The 25,463-nt window shown below is 35.6% G+C and overlaps 1 protein-coding gene across 1 annotated transcript in view; it reads right to left on the bottom strand.

Annotated features, from left to right (window-relative positions):
* The window catches only part of TRPC6 (transient receptor potential cation channel subfamily C member 6), a 131,049-nt gene that overhangs the window by 5,441 nt on the left and 100,145 nt on the right, over positions 1–25,463 (bottom strand). Inside the window, exons 4-10 of the mRNA XM_063094302.1 lie at positions 23,749–23,913; positions 14,557–14,773; positions 8,195–8,428; positions 5,990–6,254; positions 4,467–4,662; positions 3,509–3,712; positions 1,793–1,867 (exon numbers count right to left, since the gene is read on the bottom strand). Of these exons, the coding sequence (XP_062950372.1) occupies positions 1,793–1,867; positions 3,509–3,712; positions 4,467–4,662; positions 5,990–6,254; positions 8,195–8,428; positions 14,557–14,773; positions 23,749–23,913 (1,356 nt within the window). The remainder of the gene's footprint in view (positions 1–1,792; positions 1,868–3,508; positions 3,713–4,466; positions 4,663–5,989; positions 6,255–8,194; positions 8,429–14,556; positions 14,774–23,748; positions 23,914–25,463) is intronic.

Genomic DNA, 25,463 nt, shown 5'->3' with positions numbered 1-25,463 from the left:
TTGGAATTTCTTACATTGCTGTACACAGCAATGGACTGTTCTCCCATTACCCACAAGCATTAAATGGCCAGGAACAAAGCAAAGAATTGAAAAGGTAAAGGCAATATATTCTGTCAGTAGGGAGAGCAGATGAGAAATGAAGACATGTTGTACAATGCTTGTCAACATCTTGCTTTGAAATCAAGTACATGTGGATTTGATTTCTGGCTCTGTCACTTGTCTGAAATGGAACTCTGGGCAAATCATTTTATCTCTGTATCCTCAGGAATAGAACAGGGAAAATAATTTTACCTACCTCCTAGAACTAATGTAAGTATTAAAGAGATAAGGAGTATACAATATGTATACTCCTTGACATATAGTAAGCATTCTACAGTTTTCAATAGCTGTTATTAGATAGATAGATAAATATCCACTATGTGAATTTAGGTCTCTTTCATGGCTAGCTTTAATCTAGTCTATTCATTCTGAAGATACTTTGCCAAATATTGGTTTCTACTCATGTGCCCAAGCCCATGAGTAAGTCCTTTAAGGAATGAAATATTCGGTAATTCCCACATCCAGATAAGCAGTAAAAGCTTCTAAGGTCTTCTCAAAATACATATTATTTTCAGGCCCTACTGCCAGAAATTTTTAACTCAATAGTTCTGGAGAAGTGAATTGGGAATTTGTACAAAATCACATGGAGAAATGGCCCTGGTGAAACTGACATGGTTGGAACCAACACTTTATGTGATTGTTTCATCAGATGATTGAAAAGATAGCCTCTGCCAGGAGTAACTGTTAAAGGACACAGTGTCTAAATACATAACTGATAAAAACAAAACAAAACAAAACAAAAAAACAACACTCACTTAATCCAGTGCAGAACAAACCTAATTTCTAGGGTGTAAAAACCTGCTCTAAACCCAACAACTTGAGAGTGCTCTGTTCTGAAGCTGGAACAGAGCAGTAATTCAACAAGTTATTTACATTTTTAGGTTTACACATGTAATAGTGTATGGCAGAGATGGACTTTTAATTTATGCTATCCTTTCAGACTGTGTATCTGAAAAGCTAACGTTAGCAATCACCAAAGTCAGTGACCTTTAGAATTGAAGGACGTGATCAAAGACAATGAATAGGTCTGCTTACCTTATCTCAAAAAGTATTTTTATATGGCTCATCCTACTGATTACAAAGTATACCTGGAGCAGACGTGAAGGCAGCGTTTGTGTGGCTAACTAAACACTTTAAACTTCAGTGGCATCGGAGAGAAGACTTGAGTAACATAGAAACTGACGGTGCTATCTTAGCTGTAGACTTTATGAAAAGGAAGCTGATGCATGTTTAGGACACATTGTTCATTATGAACTGTGCCGACCACAAGAGCCACTCCCTCCCCATTGCGCCTTTTCCAACTGCTTGATTACTGACAAATAAAGAGGCACCGCTGGTATGCATGCTCTCCACCCACGCTGCAGAGAGTTAAGTTAATTATGCCCTCCCTGAGGTCCCTGACAAATTTCTCTCTTAATTTCCCCTTCTTCACATCACTAGTCCTATATTACATCATTGATAAATACCCATGAATATGTGCTTAAATATACACATAATTCGTTTTTGCTAGTTGGACATCGGCTTATTTCCACCTTTCAATAGCAGATTCTTTGAAAGTTATTAAAATAGTTCAGTTCTTTAATGTGTCCGTTATCTATTTCTTGAAATTGCTTCTGAACATCTGTCCCTTTCTCAGAAAAGTTAAACCTGATCATATACGTGAGTGACTTCACATTCTCAAATATTACCTTACCTGTTTTTTATCAAGTGATAATTTTGAAAGGTCTTCGTGACTTCCTAAAATTCCAAATTTCTTTTCTTCATTTCTCTTTTAAAAGCAGACAGTAAAATGAGTACAATTGCAGAGCCAATTTCACTCTTCATTTCATGTTTTAAAAGCTGTCTAATTCCCCAACAAATTTAATGAGAGAAACATCTTATTGGGTGCTTGGAGATTTCCTTTGGACACTGAATTCTCTCAGGTTGCAGTTCTAATCCGACCTGTAAACTACACACTTAACTACATTAAATGAAGTAATGTAAATTTTTGCCATTCGACCCACTGAGTTCTACAAGTCATACATTTGGATGAATGCCATAGATGGAATATTTTTCCAAAATTCCTATTAATATAATCATAATAATAACTATATTTAACGAGGGCTTTAGAATTATCAAAGCACTTTTAAATATTAATGTGATTTTATCTTCATGAAGTAGGTATAATTTTTATTCTTATATCACAATTGGGGAAACTAGAATTCAGAGAGTTTGTTACTTACTTCAGAACCCCAAATACTAAGAAGCAAACAAAGCAGGAATTAGAATATTTCCCTTTTATTCAATGACAGAATCTCATCATTGCAAGGAACCTTTATAATCATTTGGCCCAATTGTCCACCCAGCGTAGAAAGGAAGATCTTCTATAAATTCCTAATGTCAGTTATCCAGCATTTATTGATTACCTGCAATGATGGGGAGGTCACTACTTTCTAAAGCAGCCCATTGCTCTGTTGGGCAGGTCATATTGTTACAAGTTTGTTCCTATGAAGAACTAAAGTTGAACTATTCACAACTTTTATCCATTGCTTCTGTTCCTACTTTTGAAAGGATAAGAAAAAGTGTACTCCCTACTTGAAGGTGGGAATTCTAAAGAGATTCTCAGAAGGAATAGCTGGCTCCTTCAGTTCTTTCTCATATGATATTATATTCACACCTGACCCCGTCCTGATCCTCCTCTAGATGCACCTAGTATCTCAATGCTCCTCCAGGGTGTAGAGTTCTGCACCCAGCAAAGTTCCTAGCACAGAGTAAGCCCCCGGCTCCCACCCACATTTATACACAACATTCCACATGTGCTCTAAACATATCTGAACCTACTGTGATCAACCTACCTCCTCATCTAAGTGCTATCTCTCTCTTATGGCTTTTTGGGATTGCATCGCCTTCTGGGATTATTATTTCTGATTAATAACCTTAGATCTTTCTTGAACTACTTACTGTTCAGTCTGGTCTCCCATATTGTATGTGAGCAATTGATTTCTGAACTTTTCAATGAAGATGTTATTTAAGAGTCTGCCAAGTTCCCCCCAGTCATAATCAGCTGCTGAGGCTTTACTGGCTGTACAAATTGAAGGTGAAGTAAGGGACATGAAGCCACAATAGCAAACATAGGACCCATTTTTTTAAAAGGAGAATTGCTCTCCTTTTCAGTACTCACTCCAGATAATGCAACACATTACTTTAGTTACATTTTATGAATTTTTCTTATATTTGTTTGAGGTAGGAAATGTCCAATGTGCTCACTTAAACAGACACAAAATTAAGGATCATGCTTCCTTAACTCACTGCATTTGAAAAGGAAAGAGCATGTCATCATGACCTGCCTCTTTTTAAAGGGACATGGCACAGTGGTTTCAATGATCGTAGCACTTAAGAATTATCATTACAAATTATCAAGCCAAATTACCTTATTCATCTCTGCATCTTCCTGGAAACCTTTTTTATGACCCTGGAACAGCTCAGAAATCCATTTTTTGAGCTTCAGTAAAAGATAAAACAGGGACTTTGGACTTGGCACCAGGTTGAAGGGAACAGGAAGTGTTCTTCCCTCCTCAAAGTAGGAAAACCACAGTTTGGCCCTTGCAAATTTCCACTCCACGTCAGCATCATCCTAAGCAAATACACAGGGCAGATCAGCAAGGAGATGCATAAACGGTATTACTGGGATGCCCTTAACATTGTGTAGACAGATGGATGGAGGTAACAATGCCTACAAACACTCTCAGCCCCCAAAGACCACCCCAAGATATTTGCAAAGTGTTAACGTTCTATTCACACATTCTTTTCTAAATCTGTCTACAATCTTATCAGGCTTACAGGACTACAGATCTCAAAGCTTACATATGTTTATGAATACAATGAAATATATAAATATATTTTTCTACATTCTGAAAAGCATAATGAAAAATTATTCTCTCCTTTATTCTGCAATAGATCATTCATTAGCTTGGAACAAAGACTAATAAGATTTCTAGTACAAAAAAATACACTATCACTCTCAACTTGAGAAAGTGTCAATTTTGAATATCACACAAAAAAGATTTGTAAAATAGAGGTATTCATAAGCAATATTTTTTGAATAAATATAAATTTAGGCTGATGTAATATTTCTAAAGATTTTCTTTTTTAATCAAAAACGAATCAGTCAGCATTTCTACTCTTTATTCCTCACTGCCCCACCACACCCCATCAATGTTTTGTTTGGAAGCAGAGTTAAAATTTTCTAGATTACTGGTCAAACAAATGTATAAAACAGGAACAACAAGGGAGAAACAGCAGTCCGTACTTTCACCCCATTGCTCAGTTGGTCCTTGGAACAGTTAGAACACGTAGGCACAACCTATAAAAACGTATAGAGATTATACCTCAATTTCCTGGAATGAACTGTTGATCATCGCAATTAACATATTTAGCAAAACAATGACCATTGTAACGTTATAGACTCCATAAAGAACATAACCGATGTTTTCAATGAATTTGTGGTTATAGTTGATGACCACTGACTTCACTTCAGAAAGCCCAAATATAGCCCAGAACAGTGTCTTAAAACTCTCTTCAACTCTGGGGAAAAATTAAAGAAAGAAAATAAATAAGAAAGTGTGTAAATAAATAACAATCATACAATGAGTTGATTTAGTGTCTTTGCAAATTACTAGGTATTCATGAGAAAATTCTTTACTTCTCTGCACCTCAGTTTTCTTTTCTATGAAATAGGTATGATAGGATTGTTGCAAGCATGAGGTAATATTGTGCATATGAAGTACGTAGCCATAGCTCAATATCTGGCACATAATAAGCACTCAATAAATGCTATTAACATAACTTCATAATCACAGATATTAACGTTTAAATAATCCACAGTTCTGGCAGTGGAAGTATTAAACGTATTACTTAAAAATAATACAATTTGTTACAGTTCTTTTAAGTTTCCTACTTACCTATACTTCTACTTACATCCAATAAATAGATAATAATAGTGTATGTCTTAGGAAAAAATGACAATATAAACATACAATGTTACCAAAATCACTGACATATCTTAGACAGGAATTTGAATTATTTAGGCATAATTATTGAACAAAACTAAGCCATCTGCTTAACCCAGGTGGTTTCATTTCCTGACAAACTGTATTTTAGAGGAATATGGAAAACATTAGGTTATGCTTCAGCTGATGCTTCTTACTTTAACACCGAAGACCTAACATTTGAGTAACCTATTCTAAACATACTTTATAAAAAACACAGGTCCAAGGTGAACATCAGTCAAAACTCGTCACTATTGATAACTCAGATCTTCTCAATGATAAGATCCAAGAAATTGAATTACGGAAACAGCTGTTCTCACAGTCAGTGCCCCAGGAGTCCCTAGCAAGCAGAAGGGCACAGGAATTTAGAGCAATAGATGCTAGAGTCAGTACACAAAGGGTTAATCCTGGCATTCCCACATACTAGCAGCTATGGAACACTCAGCAAATTATTGAACTTTTGTGAATTTGTTCCCTCCTTTTGTGAAATAGAGATAATAAAGGGACGCATGTGAGTTATTTGCCACAATACCTGTCTCTAAAAATGTTAGTTATTATTATTTAATATTAGGAAGGTTCCTACATTTTAGAATTCTTTTAACCTATTTTAAAATCCTCTCATTTGTGAAAGAGGAACTAGAGATAAAGTCATTACTAAAACATTATATATCCCATGTACTTATATAAACACTATTAAACTAACATTTATTTAATCTGCAATCTCTGTCATCAAAACATATGAAAGCACATATATTGTGAAGGCTTCAGTTTGTTCTACACAACATTTATTAAATACGTAATTATTTAAACTGATATTTATTTTATTTGTAATAACCATCATCAAAACATCTGAGATCACATACGTTGTGAAGGCTTCGTTTTGTTTTGCACCAATGTAGTAGGAGTAGAGGTTGAACATTCCAATCATAAAGGCCACAAACACCATGATGAATATGACCATAAACTTGAAGATATCTTTTACTGTTCTTCCAAGTGATATCTGCAGAGGTCCAAAGCTTTCATTTGCTGGTAAAATATAAGCTATTCTGGAGAAACTTAAAACTACAGCAATTGCATAAAGGCCTTCAGATATAATTTGAGGATCGGAGGGGTCCCACTTTATCCTGGCTAGGAAAAAGCAAAGACAGAAGTTATGGTGAGTTTCTTTATTTAGGTAACTTCTTTTCTGGGAAAGAAATATAAATAAATATTATTAAATATAATTAGCAATCCAATTCCTAAATAGAAGTCTCCGATCTTAAAGAGCTTCTTAAGTGTGAGCTATATTTGAGATTCTGAATTTATTGAGAAAATGACCCTTCTGGTTTGCTGGTGATTTTCTATAATAGTATGACAGTTATAGCATAACAGTTAAAAGCTCAGAATATGGACCCAGTATCAGTAAAAATTCCACTGTATATATTGAAAGAACTGGTGCAAATTACTTAACTTCTCTTAGCTTTATTTTGTCATCTTTAAAAATGAGATACTAATAAAATTCCACTCCTACCTCTCTCATCTGTTGCCGGAATTCAATAAGTCAACATATGTTCAGTGTTTAGAAAGTGTCTGGCACTTAATAAATTGCAGCATTTATTATTTAATCTTAAACTATAATTACACTATAACGTAACTTTGTGCTTGTAGGATATTTATAGTTATTTAAACTTACTAGAAGTAATTTTTATTGACCACCAGAGATCTATTTTTACCATTAAAATGTAGCAAATATTCATTTATAAATTTTTTTGGACTTATTATATCAGGTCATTAATACCCAATTAAGAAGCCATTTGTGAAGGAAAATGCAAAACAGTTTGTAGGAAAAATATGATTATAAATTTGTATTTGTTTACTTGCTGAAAAGTGGAATTAAGAAAGGATAACAAGAAACTAATGAAAGCAGTTTCCTTTTTTACAGTGCTTTGGATATAATTACTATATATAAATAGCTCTGACTTGGTAAAAAAAATATATATTTTTTAGAATTTTTTTAAATTAAGCATTAAAATAAATACTAAAAATATCTATATAATAAAATTATATAATATAATCATATAATAAATCATATATGATAAATATATATCATATGTAAATATGAAATAAATTATATGATAATGTAATTATAATATTAAAAAGGAATCATTATGTGATATAGTCAATAAACCCACAGAGGTGCTAATTGAATGTTAACATATTTCTTATCAGAGAGTTTGAAATAGTATCCAAAGGGAATATATTTTCCCTACTCCAGGTTTCTATAAAAAGAGATTTTTATTAAACAGATAACTACACCTTTTTCCATCTCTAGTCCTTTTCCTCCTGGGATGGTAGACGGACTTATCTGATTGCTAAATTTGGATGAATTACTGGGGCATACTTGGTTCAGCTCTATTCTCTTCCTCTTAAGAATTCTCTGGTCCTCCATGGAGGAGTCTTGCTGTCTCCCTTGTGGGGAGGGCTGCCCTGGTCCATTGCTGTCTGGAAACTGGAGGAGAGGTCTGTCTAATTCTGGGGCTCAATATGGCTGAGCCCATTGGCTCAGAACCATGTCTTATACCCTGAACTTTATCGGTATGAGAGGTGATGACCTGGCCTCCACATCAACTCTCTGTGTTATTTCTCAACTAATTCAAAGCCTAGGTGGGAAACCGTGATGTTATTTATAAGGGGCCCTCCCAGAGACCCCAATAATTCCCTTGCTTTCAAGTAGTTTATATGTCTAAAATGGAAAAGGGTACTCAATTGTGAACTATTTTTAATACATAAAAGGAATAAAATAAATCCAAGACATAGACAGGCACTCTCAATGGAGTTTAGTAGTTAGCCAATTGATCTGAGAGATACAGGGAGATGATTCTTGTGATTAAGGAAGGTTTCCAGCCAGTAGAAAAATCAAAGGAAGAAGCAGAAAGCATGTTCCGTCAGATACAGATGCTCTAAAGAAGCTGGAAAATAACCAACAATTTTATGAGAATTGAGCCATAATCAAACTACTACTGACATCTGTTTTATAAAAAAATTCTGCATTTTTATTCATTTATGTTGACTGTGTACTGTAAACTCACCCAAATTGTAGTATTTCACATTGTCTCCCAACGTAACTTTTGTCAAGTCCTTCAACGTATCATTTGCATCAATGATGCTCTGGGCTCTGGAAGCATGCCAAAATGCCATGAATCTTGCAATAAATGACGCTGCAAAGATTGCTAACATACCAAAATCAAGCATATTCCACAATTCAAACAAGTATTCCTTGGGGCCTTGAGTCCAAATTTCTTTACATTCAGCCCATATCATGCCTGCATCAGAAAGGGGTTAAAATATCAATTCAATTTCATTCCAGCCTTAGCTCTTCAATGAAACAAAATAAATTTGAAAGGTCTCAGCCTAACATTCAAAACTCTTCAAAATTTGACCCCAACCGGCCTGTCCAGCCATAATTCACAAATCCCCACAAATCCCACAGTCCAGCAATCTCAGTGCATTACCTGAAAGCAATTTGACAAAGCTTATAGACAGCCTTAAAACAAACAAAAAATCCTGTTGATCCATTAATTCTACATATAAAAGTATATATTGAAAGATGTTCATTGTAGGATACTTTACAATAACCAAAACACAAACACTCACACCCACACACTCAAAATAGAAGTATTCATGGGACTTCCACAGATGGAGTATTAATAGATACTTTATTAATTTCCTTGGGGTAGTGGCCATGAGAATGTGTCTACAAACCTCCAACTACAGAAACCTGACCAAGGTCCTTAGCTACTGCTTTCTGACAACCACTGCCACTTTTGCCCCAAGGCCGTGCTTCCCCTGGGCTGCTCCCAGCCAGTGACTGAGAGTGCCCCTTTTGGGGAGATGTGGGACTCTTCTGCAGGCTGACTTTGGCTCAAAGATTTCCTGACGACCTTGCCAAATTTTTCTTAGAATGCATGGAGATCTGGGATGCTTCTACCCAGCCTCCCTTCCTTCTCTACATCCCTCGTGGTTTGACTAGAATCCCAGTCTGACAGTCCTTGCGACCTTCCTAAGCTCTCTCCCCATTTTCTCTCACACAAAATTTTCCTTAATAAAATTTCCATTTCCTTTAATAATACTGCTGTACACTTAATCTTTGCACCTGCTTCTTAGAGGACCTGGACTAACACACACTGGAAAATCTTTATATCATCATGTTAAGTAAAGTTTAAAATGTTATATATTCCATGACTTCATGTTTAAAACAAACACGATGAAAGATTAGAAGAAAATGCAGGAGCATATTAATAGTAGTTATCTCTTTCTGATGAATTATTAATAATATTGCATATTCTTTCCAAAATTTAGTGTGGTATTTAGGAGCACAGGTTTTGAGATCAGACCACCATGGATTTTAGATCTTGTTCCTCCACTTATCAGCAATGAAGTCTTTGGCAAGTTATTTAAACTTCCTAACACTCATTTGTAAAATGGAGATGATAGTAGTTTGTACCTACTTCATGGGATTGCTATGAGATTTAAATAAAATAATACATGTAAAACACACAGCACGATGTCTGGCACTTTGAAAATATGAATAACATTTATTAGGAACTTACTACTTAAAATTGTCCATGGTTTGCACATATTTTTTATTTTAATTTGAAAAATCTTACTTAATTAGAAACAAGTTACTTTACCCCTATTATCTTTAAGATACCCTACTCTTTGACATCATGTCTCTTCCTAGAGCCATCTGGAGAAATACAATCCGAAGTCCAACAACCAATGAAAACCTACACCCATCAAGAAGTCTTTCTCAACCCCTAGTTGAAGTTAATCTTCTCCTCTGACCCTCAGTCACCACCTGCTCCAAATTCTCACATTTGTCCTGAATGTCTATCACAGAACCTGCCATGTAAGTGGCTGTGAAACCCTGTAGCATGGAATAAAATGCTATTGTTTCTATTCTGCAAGAGAGTATTACATGCTTTTCTCAAAACCAGCATCCGATACAGCACAGAGGATGTGGTTTTAACAGAAGACAACTTCATTACTTATTTTGAGTTACTTCAAGTTCAGAGGGGATGAGAATTGAATTCAGATATACCCCAGTGAATCAAATTTGAAAGAGGAAATACTGCACGGGTGCACACACACACTTACACATGCACACATACACGCACATACACATGCACACATATACACACCTGCACATACAAACATGGGCAGAGATGAAAATCTGAAGGCAGCTTTCTTTTTGTGGTCCCTGGATTCCTGCCAGCCTCAACAGGAGACGAGGGTAGTTCGGAGTAACAAGCATGGGGACTAAAGGGACATTTGAACTCACAAAGTCTAGTCATTTCCAAAGCCTCCCCCCTCTTTTTCCTCCCACTTCTCTTCCATCTTCTTTTCTCTCTGTCCTTAAGAAGTAGAATGATTGGTACAAATGATGTCTTACCGAAGCGTGAAAAACTAAAACAAATACATGAACTATTCTGCCTGAAGGAAGAACTCCTGTCTTATTTCTCCCGAGGACCCTTGGGAGTTGCTAAGCACAGTTTGAAATCCCCCATCCAGTCCCAGCTCTCTCAAGCACAGGGCATCTTCACGGGGATCAAGCCTCCGCTCAAACACATCTGGAGGTGAAGTGCTTATTACTTCTGAAGGCTGCTCATTCCATTGCTGAATTTTCAGGAAGTATACCTTCAGCGTGGGTCCGTTGGTTCCATTTCTGCTCTTTAGAGCAGTAGGGAATGAGTCAGCTCCCTCTGCCTTTAAATTTCTTTGAAAAAAAAAAAATCATAACCACCTGTGTGCTCATTAAATCTATTCCTCACCAGCAGAGGCAAGTTTACCATGAAGCTAATGAAGCTTAGCTTCAGGATGCTGTACTTGCCCAGGCTCCCTCTCAGTCCCTGTTTTGTTTTCTTTGTCTCTAAATGTCCTTCCAAATATATAAGTCCCAGGTTCCACAATACCTGGATGCCACCCCATTCCTCACCCTCCAGGATCACCTTCCACAACCCCTTCAAGTGCTGTTCTGTGGAGAAGCCACTTGGTCTTCTGGGATGCTGTGCACGGAACGCATGCTGCCTAATTTGCCAGCTGCCTGCACATGGCACCCAAGCCATGCACAGTCCTGAAGATGTGGTCTGGCCAGTGGGGAATTACAGCTCTTTTCTGCAGTCCCCTCCTACTGTTGGAGAGTAGACCCAGGAGTGCATTTGCTTTCTAAGCAGGTTACACTGGCCATTAAGTTATAAGCACTGCTTAGGACCTTCTCACATGAGGGTCATCAAGCGTGTCCCTCCCTGTTTTCCTGCTACACATCCTCTCAGTGGTTTGAGCTCACTATTCTGCCTTGCCCAGATCTCCTGGAACATTGGTTCTGTCAGTCAGCCTTTCAACTTTTTGTCAAATAAAAGTTAGATAAATTTGCTTTCTGTGACCAACAATGCGAGTCTTCTCCCTCAGGCCAACATAACACACCGAATGTCTAACCTAAGTAGGTCACTTATCAATATGCCCAGAAGGTACAACAGCTTTCTTTCAAGAATAACTTCAAAAAGGAAAATAAATACCAGTGTCAGAAACTGAACCAAGAGTCTAAAATATACTATAAAATCATTGGATATCTGTTCTGAATCATTCAATGTTTTCCCTTTAAATAAACACTGTGAAAAATACACCAAAGTGAAATATAAAGGTTAGTGGAACAATAGTTTCAAGGAAAATGCTTTTATTCTTAAAATTAAAGGCTAATTTAATATTCTTGGTTTAGGCTTCTAAATGAACAGGAAAAAAATCATCTGAAATTTATGAAAAAAATTAGACTATTTTGAGGAGAACAAATTATGACAAAGATAAAATGAACATTCATGATAGCTAATCTCCTTATATAAAATTTAATTTTTTCAAAGTTTCATCTTATACTAAAAGAGTCATGTCTTGCCTAATATGTCTTTTGTAAGAAATACCACTCCTTTATAAGTGGTATAATACCACTTCACTCTTAGTTGAAAGCTTAAAAATAATTATAATTACCTGAAATTTATTGAACATTTCCTATGTGCCAAGCACTATATTTACATACTTTACATATGCTAACACCTAAAAAATAAACCATAGCACATAGGCTTTTAGTCTAATAAGATAAAGGCAATGCCCAAATAACTGTTTATTCCTATTTAAATCAGGTATTAGAGGTGAAATGTAATTTATTTGTTATAGTTTCATCAATTACATTAGAAAAGAAATAGTAGAAAATCGAAAGTCCTCTTATTTGTCCAAAGCGTATCGTTACTTTGGTGGTGCAGTCCACGTTTTACGCACTTCCACATGTTTCCTTGAAACATATCCGGGAAATAAAGTTCTTCAGAAGTTTTGAATAACTCAATTGCTGTTGAATTACCTCACATTCACTTTAAATGGTCATTTGGTAATTTGCATAGGGCTTCATAATATTCCAATTTATTATCCCGCCAAGCTCCAGTGTAAAGAAGCCAAGAAGGTATGCCCTGCCCTAGAAGTGATAAAAAGCAGACTATAGATGCTTCTCCAGGTCACTGGGGAGGGGGGAAGGATGGAAAGGGAAGGGTGGAACCAAGTTTATAGACTATTAAAGGTTTTGTATGAAGATCCCCTGAGCCCTCTTCTCTTTACACCTGACATATTTCCACCCTAGGTAATTTCATGCATAGTCAGGTTTTAAGTACCATCTGGGAATTGAGAATTGCTGGAAACTTATCCACAGCCCAGACTTCTCCCAGGGGTTGTGCTTTCTGTTACTTAGTGGACATTTCCACCTGGAAGTTCCATGAGCCCTTCAAAGTCAACCACAAATCTAACTTAATTACCAGCTCTTTGTACCTCCAGCCCCTTCTGTATTCTCCCTCTTAGAGAATTACAATCACCACCTACTAATCCATGTCAAAATCCACAGCTCCTCTTTTGATGTGCAATAATCCCAAGTTCTTTGGAGTTTATCTTTCACTAGCTCTCAAGTGTTTTTTCCCTCATCTCCTGAATTCCACCCTCATGCTCCTCACGGGTTCACTTCAATCACGTCTCAGCCTCTGGACTCATCCCTCCTTTAAGCCATCCTCTACCTCACAACCACTGTGACATTTCTAAAACGTGATCAGATCGCATCACCAACCATCCTCTGGCCATTTCTCCACCCTTATTCCCGTCAATCACATCCGAAAATATGTCTGGGCTCTAGCTCTGCCTAACTTATAATATTTCAAGTTGTCGTGGTTCCACATCTCTGCATCTAATCTTTCCATGGCTTGTAGAGTCATTATCCTCCAAACACTGAGTCCATTTAACAATTTCTTATCCTCAAAATCTCAAATTGAAGGTACTGTCGAGGAAGGGCTTCTCTGCCACTTTCCACCTTACTCAGATTTAGATGCCCAGTCTGTGTATGGTCATAACACTCTAACAGCTCCTCAGTTATGGCATTTGTCACACTGAGTTTTAATCATTGTAATTATTGATTTACTTATTGATCTCCCCTCCCCCAGCTTAACTTCCTTGAGTGCAAGAACTGTGTCTCATTCACCTCAGCATCTTCATTATATAACAAAGGCACCTAATAGCTATTCAATTTATTTATTCATAAACATCCAATTAAAATATTTTCTCACTTACGTTATATTTAATGACAAGCCACATGTATGATTGATTCTTTTTTTTTTTTTTTTTAAAGATGACAGTAAGGGAATCTTAATCCTTGGCTTGGTGTTGTCAGCACCACACTCAACCAGTGAGCGAACTGGCCATCCCTATATAGGATCTGAACCTGCGGCCTCGGTGTTATCAGCACCGCACTCTCCCAAGTGAGCCACGGGCCAGCCCCTTATGATTGATGCTAAAGACAAATAGTGTAGTAATTAAAATTGAATTCCTTCTCTTTCACTTACCACCTGGGAGAGCTAAAGCAAATTATTTAATCCTCACATAGATCTTGTAAGATAGATATTATATGTTACAAATTAGAAATCTGAGGTATAGAGAGATCACATGATTTGATGTATGTAAAGTGCTTTGAACAATTCCCCGTACAAAATAAATGTTCAATAAATGCTAGTGGCTATTAGCTTCAGTTCCTTTAAAATCTCAACATCATATGGTTGTTTTAAAGTTCGAAATCACAGCTCTCCCAAAATATGAACAGCAGTTTTGTCGCTGGTAGGGTTTGATTAATACAATCCTGTCGGTTTTCTTCCTGGGTTTTTTTTGTAAATGCAAAAAGCACAGGCATGTGAGAAGACTATTGCTCTGATAATGAACCCAGGGCAACTGTGCTTTAAGAACACAAAGAAAATCATGGTGTGTGGTGCATTGCATCATGCTGCATACATTTGTATAACTGATGTGTGAAAGAATCAGTGTCATTCAGTTCAACTGCTAAGGCTGCAAAAAGAAATGACGACAGAAAATCAGTCTTTACCTATTACCCAGGATATAATGAGCATCTCCATCCATGAGAAGCAGGATGTTTTCATCCTGAACAGCTGTTTTGCATTATCTGTGCTGGTTTCATTAGGAAGGAGTTTGGTGCCTTCAAATCTGTCAGCTGCATTCATGACTAGCAGTCCCAGAAAAATGGTGAAGGAGGCTGCGTGTGCTACAAACTTCATGAATGGCCCACGCATTATCTTCCCCATCTGCCACAACACACACCAAAAAGAAATCTTAACTTTGTTTTGTACACTTTGCAAAACACACACACATAAACACAAGGATAAACAACTGTATATTCCAGTTTCTTTTAAGACTTGGGAAAGCTAAAAGTTCTCCTAAGATAATTACAAATATTTATATGATCAGTGATGAAATAATTCTTTATGCTGTCATAAAATTTCACTTGCATACTTCATCTACATGTGCTCTTTTCTTGATTAATAATGAAATTAACTTTTCTATTAGAAAATATTTAAGTTCTTAAAATTTTATATAATATTGGTTACAAAACACAGCATAATATCAGCATAAATCACAGAAAGCAAACTAATTTACTGGGACCCAGTATTAAGGAAGCAGCAATAAAAAGATTAAACTGAGTTTACTTTGCCATGTATCGATCCTTGGTTGTTACCCTCATGTGCATTTCATTGACATGCATGTAGTTCAGGCCTCAGCTGATGTTGCTGTCTTAGTGATGCTGTAAATGGGTAAAAGTGATCAGCACCCAAAAGAAAACTTGCAACTGAGGACAGGACAGCAGGGCTGTCCCCATAGTGTATTTGAACAATGTCTTAGAATGACACTGGATCTAAGTCCAATGTTTTAGGTTCATATTCCAGTTTCATTCCTTCATTAGTTAAGTGACAATAAGTACATTTCCTAAATTACGTAACGATCAGATTCTTCATACGAAATATGGGGACAATAAAAGCCATTTTCCCTCTGTAGTTCAGGATCCATTTCCATCTGAGATGCATGAATCTTAGCCTAAGCTTAGGGAAGGAGTAGGATATGTCTACAGGGCGCCAGGCATGCTCTGAAATAATGAAATGGTAAATAAAATCCAATAAGTCTGTGTAATTTTTTTCCCCTTAGGAGGAAAATCACAGCTTTCAACAGCTTTTCAATTGAGTTTATTATTACAGAAAATTTATGAATTAATAATAATACCAGTAACACTCAGTACTTGTATATGCCAAGTATTGTTTTAAGTGCTTGACTATGTTAAATCATGTAATCATTACAACAATTCAAAGGGGTAGGTCCTGCTAAAATGCCCATTTTGGATGAAGAAATTGAGGAAGTGAGGCTGAGAAACTTGTTCAAGTCAAACAGCTCATAAGTACTAGAGCTGGAATGCAAATCCAGGCATTCTTGTTCCAGAATTAATGTTTCTATCTGGTTTACAAAACAATTTCATACTTTCTCTTCAAAGCACATACATTTCTCAATTATTAGATAAAACAGAGAAGTTTCTTTTAAGACTTGGTAAAGCTAAATGCTATAATGGAAGAAACAATTGGTGTTCTCTGTTCCTATAAGCTTTATTTGTCCATACGGTTTTCAAAATCATAAAAGTGAGAGCTAGGATGAATCATTAGGTTTAAGTCCCTTTTCACGTGATATTTTGAATCTTAGGCCATGCAGAACATCAGGAGATTATATATATGTGGTTTAAAGCCAATAGATCCATCTAGTACTGCAAAGTCAATCAAAAGTTACTTTGTAAAAATCTGCTGTAAAAATAATATCTTAAAACCATACTTCCATAAGATTTCTCACTAAATTGATTCAAAGACTATCTTTTGTTTTAGTTTTATTAGATCCTGTTAAAATATAACTTAATCAAATGAAGACAAAGTTAAAACAAATGGTAGACAAACTACATTCGATTTTCTTTTGCCTATTGTCCTTAGCTGTTTTTTTTTCTTTAAATATAAACAGTTAACAAATGAACATCAGTGTGTCTTTAAATCTTTTTCTATGGTGTGCCAAATATACAATTTTGATTCTACAATGTTTATATATGATTTATTTTAATCACATATTAACACAACTGAAAATTTATTGCAAGATTCAATGTCTTCCTTGTGGGAAAAGCTACTATAAATCTTCAACCAAGTTTTTAAAAATCTCAATTTATTTGACTATTTTGGGAAAACTGGGATTGGAGGCAATGACTGTTAGCAGTGAAATCCATAGAAAAGTTATTTATCACCTACCTTGCTCCAAAAAGTATAAGAAGCCATATTTGAAGACATCAAATATATAAGACAGCATAAATTTAAATAGAACCAAAGAAATAAGTAAAAAAAAAAAAAAAAAAAAAAAAACAGGAAAGAAAAGAAAGAATCAAAAATGAGGTTGGGGACATAAAATGGGATTGAGCCCTGACCTGGCTGGCCTTCCTTCTCCACTGGGCTACTGGCCCTTACATAATATTACTTGGAGTGGATTGCATGCTTCCGCTAAACTCACTGAAGCTTGGTTCCCACTGTAAGAGTGTTCAGAAGATGGGAAATCCAATTATGGTAATTGAGGTGGGGCCTTGAACAGGTGATTGGATTGTGAGGACTATACCTTTGAATGGATTGATCTACTCATGCAGTAATGGGTGTGGTTCTGATGGCTTTCAAAGGAGAGCAAGGGAGAAGCTAGCTTCTCTCTTGCTCAGTCATTCTGCCATGTGACACCCTGCTTCTCTGTGAAGAGTCACCACCCAAGAAGAAGACCCTCACCAGATATGTTCCCTGGACTTTGGACTTCCCAGCCTCTGGAACTGTAAGAAATAAATTTTGTTTTCTTACAAATTACCCAGTTTCAGGTACTTTGTTAGAAGCAACAGAAATGGAGTAATTCATTACTTTTTTATTTTATTCCAAAGGGAGGGATGAGAATCAAACCAGGTATTTTTGCTGTTTACTAAAAGCTTCAGGTTTTTTGGTTATTTTTAAAGCATGTGAACAGATAGACAAAAAGTAAACAAAAGTTGGTGAGCAGGAAACCAAAGTTTCAATCCTCATAGCCTTTATTTCTTACTACAAACAACTTACAGAGTTGTATTTTTCTTTAAACTAAGGGATATTTGGGTACCTCTTTAGGAACTGAAATGTTATCCATTTTGGTAAAATTTGCCATCTTTATGTTCTGAGATATACAGATGCAAACAAATTTCTAAAAAGTAATTGTAAAGAGGGAGACTTAGTTGAATAAGTTGAACAATTGAAGTACCCAGCAAATTATTCAGGGTAAGCAATTAAAGAAATACTTGCCTTTAAATTTTATATATCATACTATTTTCAGGTATTTATTGATAACCAAATGCCTAGCTACCCAACACCACATGGAAATGATAAAGGTTGAGGCTAGCTTAAAACAAAATGATTTGAAACCACATTATAACCTACTATTATTGCAATGAGAATAAAAGAATTGAAATTTGGGTTATGGTAGAAGAAAGAGAAAAAGTAAGGACAAAAAATGTTTCTGAATGGGGAAGAGAGAAAGCTTGAGAATAGAAAACCAAATTTATTATTTTATTTATTATTTTTCTATTACTTTTATTTCTACATATGTATGGGGTACAGAGTTAACTATCAGTATTTGGTGATCAATCAATATTACTAGCATGTTCATCATTATGAATTATAATTACCCTTTGTTTCCCTTACCCAATTACTCCCTATCTTCCCTCCCCCTCCCCCTTTCCCACCAAAAGTTCAACGTTTTATTGTAGCCTTTCTTTCTTTGTTTCTTAGCTCACACTTATGTCTGAAGATGTGCAGTTTTTCTCTTTCTGTGCCTGGTTTATTTCACTTAGAATTTTCTACAAGCTCATTCATGTTCCTGAGAATGGCAGAATTTCATTCATTTTTGTGGCTGAGTAGTATTCCATTGTGTATATATACCACATTTTCCTTATCTAGTCATCCACTGATGGACGTTTAAGTTGGTTCCATATCTTGGCTATTGTAAATAGAGCTGTGATGCACATGGGACTGAAGCCCTTCCTTTGACATGATGATTTCCATTCCTTTGGGGGTACACCCAGTAGTGGGATTGCTGGATCATATGGTGGTTCTCTGTAGTTGTCTGAGAAACCACCATACTGTTTCTGTAATGGCTGTACTAATTTACAGTCCCACCAACAGTGTAGAAGAGTTCCTTTCTTTGCACATTCTCACCAGCATTTGTTATTCTCAATCTTTTTGACAGTAGCCAGTTTTTTAAAAAAATTTTTTATGTAGATATACTCTGTTCATTTTGATTGCTTTATATCATTTCATTGTATAAATATTTCATTACACATTTACTTATTCCACTGTTAATGTCATATTTGGGTTGTTTCCAGCTTTGAGAGATTACAAATAATATTTCCATGAACATTTGTGTGTGTGTCTCTTGATAAATATGTGCACACATTTCTATCGGTTACCTGAGGGTGGATTTGCTGGATCCTCAGGTATGTGTCTTCAACTTTAACAGAGAAAGCTAAACTATGGTTGTATCGCTTCTGCCAGCAGTGTGTGAGAGTTCCCAGTGCTTCACATGGTTGCCAACAGTTGTTATTGTCACTCTGTTTAATATTAGCTATTCTGGTGGGTATATAGTATTATCCAATTATGATTTTAACTTGAATTTTCCTGATTACTAATCAGGTTGGTCTATTTTCATGTATTTATTGGCTATTTGATATCCTTTTTTGAAATGCCTGTTCAAGTCCCTGGACTATTTTTCTTTTTTATTTTATTTTATTTTATTTTGTCGATATACAATGTGGTTGATTATTGTGGCCCATTACCGAAACCTCCCTCCCTCCTCCCTCTCCCCCCTCCCTCCCAACAATGTCCTTTCTGTTCGCTTGTCATATCAACTTCAAGGAATTGCAATTGTTATGTCTTCTTCACCCCCTCCCCCGGTGGTTTGTTTGTGTGTGTGTGTGTCTGTGTGTGTGTGTGTGTATGTGTGTGTGAATTTATTTATTTATTTTTAGCTCCCACCAATAAGTGAGAACATGTGATATTTCTCTTTATGTGCCTGACTTGTTTCACTTAATATAATTCCCTCTAGTTCCATCCATGTCATTGCAAATGGCAGTACTTCATTCTTTTTTATAGCTGAGTAGTATTCCATTGTGTAGATATACCACATTTTCCGTATCCACTCATCCGATGATGGACCTTTGGGCTGGTTCCAACTCTTGGCTATTGTAAAGAGTGCTGCAACGAACATAGGAGAACAGGTATACCGTCGACTTGATGATTTCCATTCTTCTGGGTATAATCCCAGCAGTGGGATAGCTGGGTCATATGGTAGATCTATCTGCAATTGTTTGAGGAACCTCCATACCATTTTCCATAGGGGCTGCACCATTTTGCAGACCCACCAACAACGTATGAGAGTTCCTTTTCCTCCACAACCTCTCCAGCATTTATTGTTCAGAGTCTTCTGGATTTTAGCCATCCTAACTGGGGTGAGAAGGTATCTCAGTGTGGTTCTGATTTGCATTTCCCGAATGCTGAGTGATGTTGAGCATTTTTTCATATGTCTGTTGGCCATTCGTATATCTTCCTTAGAGAAATGCCTACTTAGCTCTTTTGCCCATTTTTTAATTGGGTTGCTTGTTTTCTTCTTGTAAAGTTGTTTGAGTTCCTTATATATTCTGCATATTAATCCTTTGTCAGATGTATATTTTGCAAATATTTTCTCCCACTCTGTTGGTTGTCTTTGAACTCTGTTAATTGTTTCTTTTGCTGTGCAGAAGCTTTTTAGTTTGATATAATCCCATTTGTTTATTTTTCCTTTGGTTGCCCGTGCTTTTGGGGTCGTATTCATGAAGTCTGTGTCCAGTCCTATTTCCTGAAGTGTTTCTCCTATGTTTTCTTTAAGAAGTTTTATTGTCTCAGGGTGTATATTTAAATCCTTAATCCATTTTGAGTTGATTTTAGTATATGGTGAGAGGTATGGATCTAGTTTCATTCTCCTGCGTATGGATATCCAGTTATCCCAGCACCATTTGCTGAAGAGGCAGTCCGTTCACCAGTGAATAGGCTTGGTGCCTTTGTCAAAGATCAGATGGCAGTAAGTGTGTGGGTTGATTTCTGGATTCTCTGTTCTATTCCATTGGTCAGTGTGTCTGTTTTTATGCCAGTACCATACTGTTTTGGTTATTATAGCTTTGTAGTATAGTTTAAAGTCAGGTAGTGTTATGCCTCCAGGTTTATTTTTTTTGCTCAGCATTGCTTTGGCTATGCGTGGTCTTTTGTTAATCCATATAAATATCTGTATATTTCTTTCCATTTCTGAGAAAAATGTAATTGAAATTTTGATGGGGATTGCATTGAATTTGTATATCACTTTGGGTAGTATGAACATTTTCACTATGTTGATTCTTCCAATCCAAGAGCATGGGATATCTTTCCATCTTCTTGTATCCTCTCTAATTTCTCTCAGCAGTGGTTTGTAGTTCTCATTATAGAGATTTTTCACATCCTTGGTTAACTCAGTTCTTAAGTATTTTATTTTGTTGGTGGCTATTGTAAATGGGCCAGTTTAACTGGGGTGAGATGATATCTCAGTGTGGTTTTGATTTGTATTTCCCTAATGATTAGAGATGTTGAGCATTTGTTCATGTACCTGTCGGCCATTGGTATGTCCTCTTTTGAAAAATGTCTATTCATCTCCTTTTCCCATTTTTTCATTAGATAATTTGTTTTACTTACAGCCAATTGATCTTTGACAAAGAAGTCAAGAACATACATTGGGGAAAAGACAACCTCTTCAGTAAATGGTGCTGGGAAAACTGGATATCCTTGTATAGAAGAATGAAACTAGACCCATACCTCCTGCAATATACCAAAATCAACTCAAAATGGATTAAAGACTTAAATATAAGACCTGAAAGTATAAAACTCCTGGAAGAAAACATGAGGGAAACACCTCAGGATGTAGGACTGGGCAAAGACTTTATGAATAAGACCCCAAAAGCACAAGCAACAAAAGAAAAAGTAAACAAATGGGATTATATCAAACTAAAAAGCTTCTGCACAGCAAAGGAAACAATCAATAGAGTGAAAAGACAACCTATGGAATGGAAGAAAATATATGCAAACCATACATCCGATAAGGGGTTAATTTCCAGAAGATACAAGGAACTCAAACAACTTCACAGTAGAAAACCAACTTGAAACAGAAACAAAGACTCTGTCAAGGTGCAGAAGCCCGCAATTTGATCTGAATTAATTTTCATGGATATATAGAAAAATATAAAATATTTTAAATAAAAGCATCAGTTTAGTTGGATTAATTTCCACCCGTACCCCCATTAAAAAATCAATTCTGTGACCTGTAAATAATGTTTATATTTATTGCTAAAGGGAAAAATTGGAAAACAGATTTTATCATCATGCTTCAAAAGACAAATAATAACAGTCAGTAAAACTGACTTTAGATATGAGAAAAAAAATGCCTTCACAGTATCCTTTTAATTGATTATTTGCCTCAGTATTCATAAACAAGGATAGAAAACAGATGCCATAAAGAAACAAAGCCAGGGAAGAAAAAATATTGAAGGAAATCAAGTTAATTAGGATTCGATCAAAATTTAAGAAATATGTAACTCTACAGACTGCCAAAAATAGTCTGTGTCAAAACACCAGACATTCTGGAAGGAATTATGCTTTTGAATTCACTGGTTAGGGGAGAGAAAAATTATTCAGTTAGAAAAGAGATGATAATTTAACTGATCACAGAGTGATAACAGGGATAATTCAGAAATTCCCCCTATTTTACTTCAGTTTAAATCTCTGAAGACTCAGGAAATGTGAGCAGAAGCAGAACAAAGAGACTGCATACATAAATGTAGCTTATGTTCTAGTGATGACGAATTTTTTAAAAAGTGAAATCCATCATTCTTATAAAAAAGAAAAAATACAACTTTCTAGAAGAAAATATGTGCTATAAATGTCATTTGAAGTAAATTTCACTATTTTTATTTCATGTTCCTCATTTATATCTTATGTATACAAGATCAATTTTTGGCCTTATATATTTTAGGGGAAAAAAATCTGTGATAATGGATCTTACTCTCCTGGGAAGATGCCCAGTTCCCAGCAGATCCTATTATCTCACTAGAAATAATTAGGAAGTTCCCACTGTCTAAAAGGGTTTGCACCAGATTTCTAGCATGAGTCATTTTGAAAGGTCCCTATATAGCTAAAACACCAACTATGTGACTAAGTAAGAAGACCACAACATATTGGTAATGGCGGTTATGTGTTTGCACCCACGCATTACAAGTGTTTGAAAATGAGTCATACCCATGTTTAAGAACAGTAAGTGATCCAACTGGTATTTCTACACAGAACATAAATAGACGATCCAGCAGACATTGTAGGCGCACGGCTTTAGAATTATTTCAGTTTGCCTCTCAGAGTTGAAACTTAAACAGATCCAGACATGTGGCTTCAAAAACATGAAAAATGAGGCTGTTGGCAATGCAGGACAGAAATTTCTGTGCCTTTTAGAACGATAGGTCAACATTTCTTGAATTTGTTCTGTCACACTAATGAAAAGCTAAGTCCATTTGAACATATTATTTTCACCAAAGCCTAGGCGGATATATTTTACTAAGAAAACAGGCTATCTTTGCTGTTGAGTTCCGGTGCACTTTGTCTCTAAAATGAATGTTATTTACTGAAAAAAGTAAAACATTAGTATTTACATGACTGTCCTTAAGTTAAGAAGTATCTGGTTATATTAGAAAAAATAAATACAAAACAAAACTTTCATCTCCAATTTTGCCAGAGGAGAAACAAAGAGAGAAAAAATGTTCATCTTTTAGGATGCCATTTGAAATATCTATTCAATGGTACTATGACCTCATTAAAATATATAAAAGTATAAGAATAGACATGCTTAGAGAAAAGGCTAAAAGGAAATAAACATAGTAACTGAGGTTTTCTTTCACACTAACAGTGCTGGTATTACAGATGAATTTTCTCTTTCCATTTTTTTCTGTCTTCTATAGCAAATATGTATGATTTTGTCATATTAATAACAATAAAGATTATTTAAACACAACTATACACTTCCCTGAAATTTTCATTTCAGAAATAGAATTTTTCCCTTCTTAAGACATACATAGATAATAGAGGTCCAGGCTTCACAGACGTACCTTGCTGCATGGAGCAAACCAGTAAATGAGAGCGAGGAAGGGAAGTCCAATGGCCACAGCGAGAACCACGAGAAACTTGACTGCCATCGTCTGCTGCCGTAAACCAGAAAGATTCTCATACCATATGGAGAGAAGCTGCTGCTGGCAGTTTGGATGAGCTACAAACTAGCAGGGAAGTGACAAAATATTGAACGGCTTGATTAAAGAAAGGTTCAGCACACTCTGTTTTCATGTGTTCTAATATTTAATTCCGTGCTTTCCCATGAAAAATATTGTTGGAATTAAAGAACCAACATAAAACACCTAATTAACAGGAATCAAGCAAGATGGCAACAGCTTCTAAAAAGTATTATATAAATTGAAGAGTTCAATTTATTGAACTTTTCCTTTATGACTAATAGGTTTACTCTCAAATCATAGAAAAATTTTTGAAATTTAATGTTATGAAAAAATTCATCAATGTTTTTACAGAAGGGCTTTTATGATTATATGGTTTTGTTTTCCATCTAGAAGGAATGAGATAAAGATCATACCGACCCAGATGTATAAATACTTTTAAAAAATATCACCTTTCCTGCACTGACCTAAAATGCCATGCTTATTTTACACTAAATTCTCATTTATATATAAATCTGTTTCTAGACTACCTGTTCTGTTTCACCGATATCTCCTTTTATTCTTGTGCCCAAACTTTTTCAAGTAATAAAACTTTAAATTTTACTTTTTATTTTTTCTGTTTTTGAAATTCCCATATATTTATGTTTTAAAAATGAAGCATACTTAGGACAGAGGGCAAAATTATATAAAAGCAACAACCAAAAATAAAAATTGATAAAGAATATTAAAAGGTTATATAAAGGACAGGTTATATAAAGGAACTACAAATTAGTCTTAAGGATGGTTAATCTGGAAGATAATTTTTAAAAGACATAATGTTTACTCAGAATGGTAAAGTTTGGTAATCCCCATGTGGGTGGAATAGTAAGCCCTCTCATAAACTGTTGGGTTGTGTGTAAACTGTGCACCTTTTCTGAAGAGAAATTTAGAGAATGTTTTGAAATTTAAAAATGAAAATTTGACATATTAATTCCACATCTAGGAATGCTGTCTGCAGATAAAACTCATGCAAGTAAGCAAGCTATATAAACAACTACGTCTACTTTATATAAAAAAAGACAAATATCTTGTAATAATAAACACCTAAAAATATAATAAGCATCCTTAAATAGTAAACTGATTAAATGAATATAATGATATAACAACACAGCCTTGAAAAGACAAAAGTGGGTATTTACTGACTGATATGTGAAGATGTCTGATATATAAATTTGTGGAAAGAAACATAATGGTGATCAATTACTCTCTATTAAGAATTGGAAAGATTGAGAGGGGACGTGTCTATATCATTTGAAAACCTACCATAAGCATGTATTACTTTTATTATAAAACCTAACTTTAAAAACTTTAAAAATATATATATATCCTTTTTGTTTTTTTTGTCTTTTTCGTGACCTGGGTACTCAACCAGTGAGCACACCGGCCATTCCTTTATAGGATCCGAACCCGCGGCGGGAGCGTCGCTGCGCTCCCAGCGCCACACTCTCCCGAGTGCGCCACGGGGTCGGCCCAAAAATATATATATATCTTACATAACCGAAGAAAGCAGTCAAAGGAGGGAGGGCCACTGCGTGAAGACTGAGACTAGAAATATTCCA

The sequence above is a fragment of the Cynocephalus volans genome, chromosome 4 (genome assembly GCF_027409185.1).
Source record: "Cynocephalus volans isolate mCynVol1 chromosome 4, mCynVol1.pri, whole genome shotgun sequence".
Classification (NCBI taxonomy): domain Eukaryota; kingdom Metazoa; phylum Chordata; class Mammalia; order Dermoptera; family Cynocephalidae; genus Cynocephalus; species Cynocephalus volans.
Note: the sequence above shows the minus strand (reverse complement) of the source record. Positions and strands in the feature narration are given on the sequence as shown.